Source organism: Gambusia affinis, linkage group LG04 (assembly GCF_019740435.1).
Source record: "Gambusia affinis linkage group LG04, SWU_Gaff_1.0, whole genome shotgun sequence".
NCBI classification, from domain to species: domain Eukaryota; kingdom Metazoa; phylum Chordata; class Actinopteri; order Cyprinodontiformes; family Poeciliidae; genus Gambusia; species Gambusia affinis.
Window position 1 is genome coordinate 13,699,793 of NC_057871.1, and position 10,527 is coordinate 13,710,319.

General features: G+C 35.4%; 1 protein-coding gene across 1 annotated transcript; it reads right to left on the minus strand.

Moving 5' to 3' along the window:
• Nucleotides 1-606: 606 nt before the first annotated feature.
• Nucleotides 607-9,124, minus strand: LOC122830266 (uncharacterized protein YBL113C-like). The gene is made up of 4 exons (XM_044115496.1): nt 9,018-9,124; nt 7,179-7,810; nt 3,445-3,570; nt 607-1,799 (listed from the first exon to the last, which is right to left on the minus strand). The coding sequence occupies exons 1-4, from the start codon at nt 9,061-9,063 to the stop codon at nt 1,743-1,745; spliced, it is 861 nt and encodes a 286-aa protein (XP_043971431.1). The 5' UTR covers nt 9,064-9,124; the 3' UTR covers nt 607-1,742.
• Between the last annotated feature and the right edge of the window lie 1,403 nt (nt 9,125-10,527).

The window sequence follows — 10,527 nt, forward strand, 5'->3', positions numbered from 1 at the left end:
GACTCTGATTCTTCAGTCTCAACAGATTATGGCAGAAGATATTGGATTCTCCAGAACAAACTAATAGAAGATACATAACCATTGTTACTAATCGAATTAAAACACTTAAATGGCAAAAACATTTGTTTTAAATTGCCAAACAACAATAACAATAATAAAAATAATAAGTATTTACTTATTGTTTTGAAGATTTATAAGCTATTTGTAAGATAGTTTATTGTTTTTTTATTTTAAAAAAATTTACAAACAAGTGCAGAATTACTTAACGTGCATGACAGAATCTATCAACTTATTGATAAAGCAGCAGAAAGAGAATTGATGAATCTAGAAAGTTGTTTCTAAGTTTGTGGATGTAAAACATGAATCATAATTGTGTTCAATATGGTTAAGATTGCTCAGTCATTTTGATCTAAAACATTAATCATCCATCTGCTTTGAACTATATTTTAAAATTTCTAATAATTCTTCATGGAGTTATTTCTGCTAATCTCTTTTAGACAATAAAATTGTTCAAAGCAACAAAAAAATGCCACTAAACAGTATCACTGCTTCTTGCGTCTATATGAGATTGAACAGAAGATAAGGAATAATAACTCAGATAGTATCTATTATGAACAATGTTTATTTTCTGCCGCACACGGCCACGCCCCAGCTGCTGACAAAAGCTGGCCTGCGGGGTTTTAGGACCAGACGAAACACAAAAAACATCCAGTGGCCTCTGTAGACTAAATTTTCCAGGGGTGTTTTTTCATGGGGACGCAGAAGAAAATGAAACTAAAATATGGAGAAATGTTTAATTTTTTAAAGATCTCAATGTGATTTAACAGATAAAAACTGTGATTTTTTTTGAATGGTTGAGGATAATGTTCTGTTCACACTAAATGTTTCTGAGCTGAATTCATTGAGATGTTTAATAAAATTCATCATCAGATCAGAAATTTTGTTCATGCAATTTGAAACAAGAATTTAAATAATTTTAAAGTAAAATAAGTTGTTATTTTAAATTGATATTGTGAGTAAAATAACAGAGAAATGTGTCTCTTTAACCAGGTGAGGGCAGTTTTTTTCTTACATATTATGAAATATGTAAGAAAAACACTTAATATGTGAAATAATTATTTGCTTTAAATTGCAGCATTAAGTTAAAACTCACAATTCAAGATTAATGAACTTAAAAAACAATGTTTAAACAACTTGTCTCTTATTTTTAAATCAACTTCATGAACTTTAGTTTCTGAGTTGAAACCAAAACTATTTTCTTGTCGACTTAAATTATATTTTCAAGGCAGCAGGTGGACTTTTATTTTCAAGTTAAACCAACTGTGACTGTTTTACAGTGCAGCTGTAGCTTCTCATATCCTGTTCATTATATTTATTCAAAAATACTATAATTCTAACATATAATTATCATTTTTATACTTATTATATATTAGTGGGATGCACAGTTGGTAACAGAGTTGCCAGGTTCAAATCCAGGTCTGGGACACACAAGAGGATATAGATGGAAAAATATATAAATTATAAGATATATTAACTGAAATATCAGCTTTTCAAATAAAAAAGCTGATAGAATCAATATCATAGCTTTTCAACAAACTCTCAAAGTTCTTTACAGACAATAAATAAAGTTAGTAGGGCTTAAAATATGATACAGATATGAGATAATGATAATTATAATAATAAAACTGTAAAATAGTTGTAATCTGGTGATTCCTCTCTGCTGATTGACTTGCTGATGGTTGTCACTGGGTGATGGTGTGCAACCCAGACTGCTGGTTCACGGGCTTCGTCACGTCTTCCTGAAACAGATCAATAATCAATCATGTGATCAGCTTAATCAGCTTTTCAAATTTTTGATTTCAACTCCGTTTGGACATACATTTCCACTTAAGCTATCAAACTTAATTTAACTCAAAGTATCACACTGCAAGATCATTAAATCTTAGCAAGTATTTTTCGTTTAGTTTCTAATGCAAATATCTTATTGCACATGAAATAAGAGAAAACTAATAACATCTGCTAACTTCTTACTGCAAGAACTATATAAGCAGATTATTTCACTCACAACAAGATATTTTCACATGTTTTTAGTGAAAGTTGATATATCTTGTGAAAAGTTACAAGTATACAAAGATGTCTGAACTAGAAACTAAACCAAAAATACATGGTAATATTTAGTGTTTATACAGTGCAGACTTTATAAAATGTGTTGATCTCCAGGTAGAAATATAATGAAATCATTTACAGTAGATTACAAAACTCCAGCATGTTCGGAGTGTGTGGCTAAACGTCAACACACACCCCGACAGCTTTTATTTGTTCTTTCTTTTGCCTCAGGAGCATTCATCACAGTTAAGCGTTTCAGGTGTCCCTCTGTAATCTCTTGTTAAACTTTGACTCATAAAAACGCACATTAGCAACCTTCAAACTGACCTTGTCCTGACACACCCAGACTAAACACACTGTCTTCAGGAGGCTTGAGATATTCTAAATCCAACTTAAATCTACTGAATCCTGTTCCTGTTCCTGTTCTCTTAGATTTACAATTGAGATATTTTTTTCTCAAATAAATTCATAATAATAATAATAAATATGTTTAGTATTTGTGCCAATCTAGAAAATGTGGCAGATAGTTTTATTTGCTTAGACCATCCTGGAGGGTGAATCCATTGAAACCATTTCATGTGATGATACATTAGAGTTTTGTTCCTTGAGTTTAGGAGTGTTTTCCTGCCTTAAAGGAGACCTTTTATTCAAAAGTCATATTTTGTATGTTTTTATACTTCTATTTGGATCTCAGCTGGTTATTAAAATCCCTCCTAATGTTTTATGACAATAAGTTAATGTTTTTTGGTGTCTGGGAAATTAGACATTTCATAAAACCTCCCAATTGTTAAATCACATTCAACAGGCACTGCAGTTTAAACAACTTGTCTCTTATTTTTAAATCAACTCCAGCACATTTGGTCTTGGTTTTACTGCTGTGTGTTCTGTACAATGGCTGCTGGAAAAGACAAATGTTTTGTTGTTGACTTATCATGCAGAAACTACTTCATGTATTCTTGTTGATTGTGCAGGAGGATCCACTTCTGCTTTTCAAAAATGTAAATTTGTGTATTTGCCCTTCTGTTTGCAGCCATTTTCATGTGCAAGTGTAAATGCTGAGTTGGAGGGCGTGGCATTTAAAGGGACAAGAGACCCTGAAACAGCTCATTATAGGCAGAACTGAGCAGACTAAAACCTCAATATCTAATAATTATTTTTGCAAAAACATGTAGTTGACATGTTTTATATAGCCCATAGATCTACCCTAACCTGTTCAAGGAAGTATAGTTGGTCACCAAAGCTCAGTTACATAATGAATCAAAAGTTCATCTTAAGACCATGAAGCACTCAGATCCAGCAGCAAACTGGATCAGTAGCGATGGCGAATGTTTCACTCACGTGATCTCTGCCGTTGGTGGCATAGAAGCGGCTGTGGGTGGTGTACATTGGGATGTTGTTTGTTTCGATCAGGTTTGAGTAGGGACTGAAGCTTTTTCTGCGCCTGGAGCAGCAGAACCACACCAGCTGCAAACACAATAAACACATTTACAGAGAAGACGTCAATGGAAGGATCAAAGAAATTGAACAAAATGCAGCGTTTGAGGGTGTAGCCAAACTGTGACCTTTGATGGTTTTACTCCGATTGCAAACGTAACTTAGAACAGGGTGGAGACTTTAACGGAGAAGAGAGTTTAAAAGTCTAGATAAAACTTTAATGACATCAAACACTGCCTTTACACATATTAATACCTTTTTAAAAGTGCATTACAATACCTGCGTGCAATAACTGCCCAAGACACATTTACTGCTAAACTGACCTTCCTAAATAAAAAGCCTTTTTGGACTGGAATTGATGAACTGCTGCTTCCCTGCTGACTGTCTTCTGTGTGCACAAAAACAAAATCTTACCAAGAATGTTTATCTAGTTTCTAGTGCAAATACCTTAATACACTTGAGATAAGGCAAAATTAACATACAAGTAACTTTTCAGCAAGACATAGCAGCTTGGTTTAAGTCAGCATTACTCGAATTTTGATAAAAAGTACCAGTTCCATTGGCAGATTTTTTTCACTTTTAACTTGGAAAAACATTTTGATTTCTATATTTTCTAGTTGTTTTGAGAGAAGTGTTTTTTTTGCTGGCGCTGCTGCCTCTTGATTTTTTTGGGTATTATATACTGTGAGGGTTCTAGCCTTCTCCTGGAGAACCAAAATTTAACTTTACACTTTACAAACAGAACAAACTTAGAAAATACTATCTACTTAGAAGCCCAGAACAACTGGAACCAACATCTAGTTTTATACTTACTTATTCAGAACAAACTTAAGATTCAGAGAAACCTTTAGAAGGTCATAAATTGTGGAGTACTTATTGGTAATAAGTAATTATTCTTATTACCAATTGAGAACAAACTCTAAATCTAGAGAAACTCCTTAGTTTTAATTGTGTATAACTTCTGTCCTTTTGTTGTTTCCTTTATCTTTTTGTCTTTCTTTTGGTTTCGTTGTTTTGTTTGTATTTCTTTCTAATGCATCTCAAGCATTTTGAACTGCCTTGTTGCTGAAAATGTGTGCTATGAATAAAATTATCTTACTTTACCTCACCATTCTAATAATTACACATCTCCATGTGACAAATTGGCACACACACCTTCTCCACATGTACACACCTAGTGTACACACAATCCATTCATAAGGTTGAAGGTCATACAAACACAGGTTCATATTTTATTGTGCAGCCTTTCTGCACTGATGTCAGTCACCCTGATTTCATGAAGTCAGTCACGCAATAAAAATATCACATCTATAAATATTATACAGGCAATTGGCTTCTTAAAATGATATTCCTGAAACTTCAGGACAGGTGAAAAATAAAGATATGAATCCCAGTTCACATTGAAATCAACGTGCAGAATGCAACAGAAACTGTTCAGTGTTTTTCCTAATTTAGTGTTTAGAGATTAGGCTCACATGCTGACCCATTATTTCAGAAATAGAATAAGAGTTTATTTACACCACACCACACCTCCTGTTTGTTTGTTAAGAAAATCTGGTGTGAATATGCAATCGAACATCTGCTGCTGACCAAAAAAGCGAAATCTGGCCTACCTACAAACCTCGGGCTGAGGTGAATGATAAGCAGACCAAAAACAGAAAGTAGACTATAGCATAGGGCATTCTGGGTAAATACAAGTACAAAAAGTGCAAGTCTGGTGCTAGCGGATGAAATGAGTTGTGGTCCTTTGCCAAAGACCAAAAGAGAAATCCTGCAACTGCCAAAATCTGACACCACTCGTTTTAATGGACCTTACCAAGCTCCGCCCACAACTGGCCCACGTGACCGCAAGTCTCACAAGCAAAGCCTCGTAGCGCATTGTTTCTATGTAAACATGACTCCATTAGTGCATAATTTCTACCTGATTTTCACAATATATCAGCTACTACAATGGACAGAGGAAATAACAAGTTCATGTCATCATCTGGGAGGAGGTTACTGGTTTTTCAGTCACAAGCTGGTTGCAAACCTGAGGCCAGCAGGTGTCAGTCGGTCAGTTATGGTAGATCTGAAATTTGGTTTGATGACCTCAATATGAGAAGCTACAGACTGATAAGAGGAACCAAAGAGCTCTGTTACGGTAAAGAAGCCATTTGTTTGTTAAAATTTTATGAAATCTATTTGTTCTTTTTGATGTTTGTTATGAATGACGTATAATCACAAACAAACAGGGTAATTGGTGCAACGTTTAGAAACTACAGCGGCTGTAAGGAGCCACAGCAAATGTAAACAAAGGTAAAATAACCCGAACAGGTGATCAACTCAAAACCATTCGTACCTTTTTAGTCTGTCTCTCTTTGTAGTTTAAGCATACTTGTTACCGTATCAATCGCCTGCGCCCCGCAAGACGAGCAAAGATTACGTTAAAAACATAACATCCAGTCCGTTACGATATCAAGTTTCCAGGCTTGATATTTATTTCTGTATTATTAATCAGCGCTTCCCTGAACACAGCGATGGTTGATTGACCAGCTGTACTTTGTGCTAGAGAGGCTAACACGAGTAACAATTTAGTCCAAAGCCTTTTCTGCTAAAATAAAATCTTTAGTGTGTGTCAGATACAGTACACGTTGCATATTGATCTGTTTAGCTAACGTTAGACTGTGTAGCAGACAGGCTTCAAGGTGTAGAAGTTGTATCAGAACTGCTATTATGCTGTACTTAGCTAACGGGAAGCTAGTGTTTGTGAGACTGCCACCCACGTGACCACGTAGAAAGAGCATCAGCCAATGAAAAGCGGCCCCTCTGGTAAGGTCCATTTACATTTTGTGAAGAAGGAAGTTGCACTCAGGGTTGTCTTCTAATCTTTTCTTGTTGATTTCTTTAGTGGTTCTTGGTGCAGCGCCCCCACAGGGCAGAAGGTGAACAGGTTTGGTGGCATTTTCACGTCTTATATTCTGGAAGACTCGGTTCAACTGGGGATAAAAATTGTATCATGCTGTTTGCTTTTATACTGCACTGTGGAAAAACTGTTCTTTCGCTCACCTGTGGTGGCGCTGTACCAAGAACCACTAAAGAAAACAACAAGAAAACATTAGAATAAGAGCCTGAGTGCAAACTTACTTCTTCACAAAATGTGAACAAAAATGGACTAGTGTAAGATTCTAGTGGTTGTAAGATTTCTCCTTTGTATTTGGTAAAAGACCATCAGCCATTTCTCCTGCCAGCACCAATTTTGAGCTTTGTTTTGGTTGTAATTACCCAGAGTACACTGCGCTATAGTCCACTTCCTGCTTTTGGAACGTTCTCTGATCCACTTGGTATTCACATCAACCAACTGAGACTTGGACTTTAAAGTGGACCAGAGTTCACTTTTTTGGTCCGCATCAGAGTTGGATTGCCCATTCACACCTCCCCAAATGAACTGGATTTTCTAGACAAATGAATTAGAGTTCGATTAAAGCGGAGTAAACAGGACTGGTATGAATGCACTGTAAAAAGTACTCTGCTATGGTAACTCATTGAGATACTTAATTTTTGCAACATAATTTGACAGTGTGCTGCTGCTGTGATTTAATCGGCAGCTTTTCCTGCTCTGCATCAAGAGAAATGAGGTTAAAGATCTAAACTGTACTCACAAGAGCAATCAGCAGCAGAAGAAGCAGCAGGAGAACCAGAGCAGCCAGAACCAACAGAGCAATACCCCATCCAGGAACCCCTCCACTGGTCGCAGCAGGACTAGAGCTGGTTTTAGAGCTCGTTGTTGGGTTTGAGGAGAAGTTGGAGTTCTGGGTCGTCGCTGAGTTTGTGTTTGGAGTGCCAGTTGCGTTCACATTTGGGGTAGCCGTCACATTCTCAGATGTTTGGTTTGTGTTGGGAGTTGCGGTCAGGTTTGGAGCACTTGTTGAGTTTGGATTCAAAGTAACAGTTTCATTGTTTGCTGAGACGGTTGTAGTCTGGTTTGTGACCAGTGGTGAGTCGGTGTTGGTGCTGGTGTTCTGGGTCACGTTGCTTCCATCTGGTCCTGGTGTGATGTTTGGAGAAACTGTAGAACTGTTGCTACTTGGGGAAGTGGTGTTGATCGTTGTTGCGCTGCTGTTCACAGTCGTTATGTTGGAGGATCCAGATGTAACTGCTGTGGTGTTACTGGTGACACTCGGACCAGATGTGGAGTTGGTGGGTTGGGGAGATATTGAGCTATTGCTGGTTGTGGTTTCATTTGTTGTAATCGTCACAGGCTTTGCAGTGGTTTGGCTTCTGATGACTGACACTAAACAAAAAATACACAGAAGTAAAGCAGACAAAAATAAACAAGACCCGTTGTTTAAATCACAAGAACATGAACCTGAAACAGAGTAATAATACTACATTAATTTTTTCCTGGTCTGGATAAGTAGGGAAAAAAATAAAAATTAGTTAAAAAAATATATTTTCTGGACATTTTTCCATGTTGCATTTTTCAAAAGGACAAAAACCTAATAAAGCTTATATATTTCCCCAGTAAAGATAATAATGCAATAACCCTCTCTGGACAGCTTTTATGGCTTCAGTTTGCTTCTTCAATGACAACTTTAGAAAATCAGAGATAAGAACTTTTCCTGTTCCAGAATCTTTTCAAAAATTAGCTGTATTGTTGAACCAGTCTGAAAAAAGATCTGTATAAAGATAACATGAACAGGTTATAAAAGGACAAAGCTTTTATGTCCTGACCCAGATGTTTTTGTGTCACGATGTGGTAACAGAGGTATCTATGTAGTTTCCAAAATTTGTCTGTGTGTTTTAGTATTAGCAGATCTATGGTTCATTTTGTCAATCACAGAGAAAGGCTGCAAATCTGGTTTTTCTTATGTCCAAATTAGGACTGCACTATTTGAAAACAATGGATATTATTGTTGAATATCCCAATAACAATAATATATACATATATATATATATATATATATATATATATATATATATATATATATATATATATATATATATATATATATGCTTAAATATTAAATAAAGATCTCCTAAAATATGATTGACTCAGTATTCATTACAGGTTTTATTTTGACCTTTTCTGCCAAACCTGAAGAACAACAGAAACTACAGTAGGAAGTTCTTTCCTACTTCTACGAGCAGAACTGAATATTTTTTTCCACAACATTTTGAAGACCGAGGTTTTGTTAAATAAAACAAAAGGTGTAGGTTTAGATGAGCTGATTTAGTTAATGAAAATTATTAACTACAGAAATTAATCAACATCCATCAGGTTCTGGTAAATGTTACCAGAAAAAGAACAAACTGATGGTTTGAAACGTTTCTCAAAAAAATTTCAGGTTTTTCTTTTTCCAGCCTGTAAATGCATCTCTTTACCTCTGGAGTCAGATCCCAGAAAACTTTTTACACATCAATTTTTCATTTGAGCTGAAGTCATACAAGCTTTAATTTGTAAGTGCATGAAGATGTGAAACTAAGTTTGTTTTAATTACCTGAGGCAAACATGAGAACGATGCAGAGTGCGAGAGGCGTCTCCATCTTCCTGAGGAAATCCGACAGTTTGTGACAAAGATCTCAGTGTGTGGATCTGTTGGAGTCTGTTTGCGCCAGGAGAAAGACTCCTTTATACACCTGGCTCACATGCACACAGGCGGGGGAGGAGCAGAGGAGGGATAGGGGCTCTTTCCTCAGGATGTTAGACTTCCCAGCAGCAGCACAGCGCCCCTCTGTGGTCAAATGGAGAACTTCTGGTTGGCAGGTTTCCTTCAATGCAGAAGTGTCTGGATCTCGGCTGGCTAAATATTTAATAGTCTAAGCCTAAAGGTAATTTAAAATAAAAATCTTCCCATTCCAGTTAACTTGATCAGGATTAATAGTCAGCTAGCACCAGTGCACTGTAAAACATTTGAAAGTGGTTTAACTTGAAAACAAAAGTCCACCTGCTGTCTTTAAAATGCAATTCAAGCCAACAATAAAATTGTTTTGTTTTAACTAGTTCATGAAGTTAATTTAACAAGAGACAAGTTGTTCAAACATTGTTTTTTTAAGTTAATTAATCTTGAACTGTGAGTTTAACTTAATTATTTCACAATATTCAAGAAAAAAAACTGTCCTCACCTGGTTAAAGAGCCACATTTCTCTTTTATTTTACTCACATTATCAATTTAAAATAAATACTTATTTTACTTTAAAATAATTTAAATTCTTGTTTCCAATTGCATGAACAAAATTTCTGATCTGATAATGAATTTTATTAAACATCTCAATGAATTCAGCTCAGAAACATTTAGTGTGAACAGAACATTATCCTCAAGCTTTAAAATAAACATTTTTCTTAATAAAACACAAGAGTCAGATCAATGTAACGCTCTTCCATCACAGGATACAGAAACCTGCCGCTAAGCATTCTGGGAAATAGTTCCCACTCCTGTCTTTTCTTCTTTCAGCTTTTTAAGTGCTGACCTAAAAACTCTAGTTTATTCAACACTGCAGAAATCTGGAGTGCATATAAGTGCAAATCACTGAAAATCATACATTTTCAGTGATTTATATCATACAGAATTCAGCAGCGTTACTCTAGTCAGAGTAGTTTTAAAAATATTTGGTCTCTCAGTTTTGTGACATGTCAAAAAGATAAAAACTCCAGAATGAAAAACAAAGGGTTAATGCTGCATTATTTCCTCTGCCAGACAAATGAAATAATTCATGTTCTAATATTCAAGATTTTGGATTTCTAAGAAAATGTTGGGCTGAAGTTGTGTGATGATACCTGCATATTAAAATTGATTCTAGCAAATTTGAAAATTAAATAGTCTGCAAAACTAGTGGAAATGTTTTCATACTGTAACTAGTAATATATAACCTGAAGATTTTTGATTTTTGTGATTTTTTTAGTTATTTTACTTGAGTCCTAGATCAGATTTTTTTTTAGATTATTTTGAATTTGAAATAATTGACATGACGCCCCAAACAAACAGTGTTATAATGATACCGGTAGTGAAA

Excerpts from the sequence above, each read along its gene's own strand:
- LOC122830266 (XM_044115496.1), bottom strand. The coding sequence starts at position 9,063 with ATGGAGACGCCTCTCGCACTCTGCATCGTTCTCATGTTTGCCTCAG. Across the intron at positions 7,811-9,017 it reads CGTTCTCATGTTTGCCTCAG|TGTCAGTCATCAGAAGCCAA; the intron begins GTAATTAAAACA and ends TTTTTTGTTTAG. Across the intron at positions 3,571-7,178 it reads TTCTGCTGCTGATTGCTCTT|CTGGTGTGGTTCTGCTGCTC; the intron begins GTGAGTACAGTT and ends TTGTGTTTGCAG.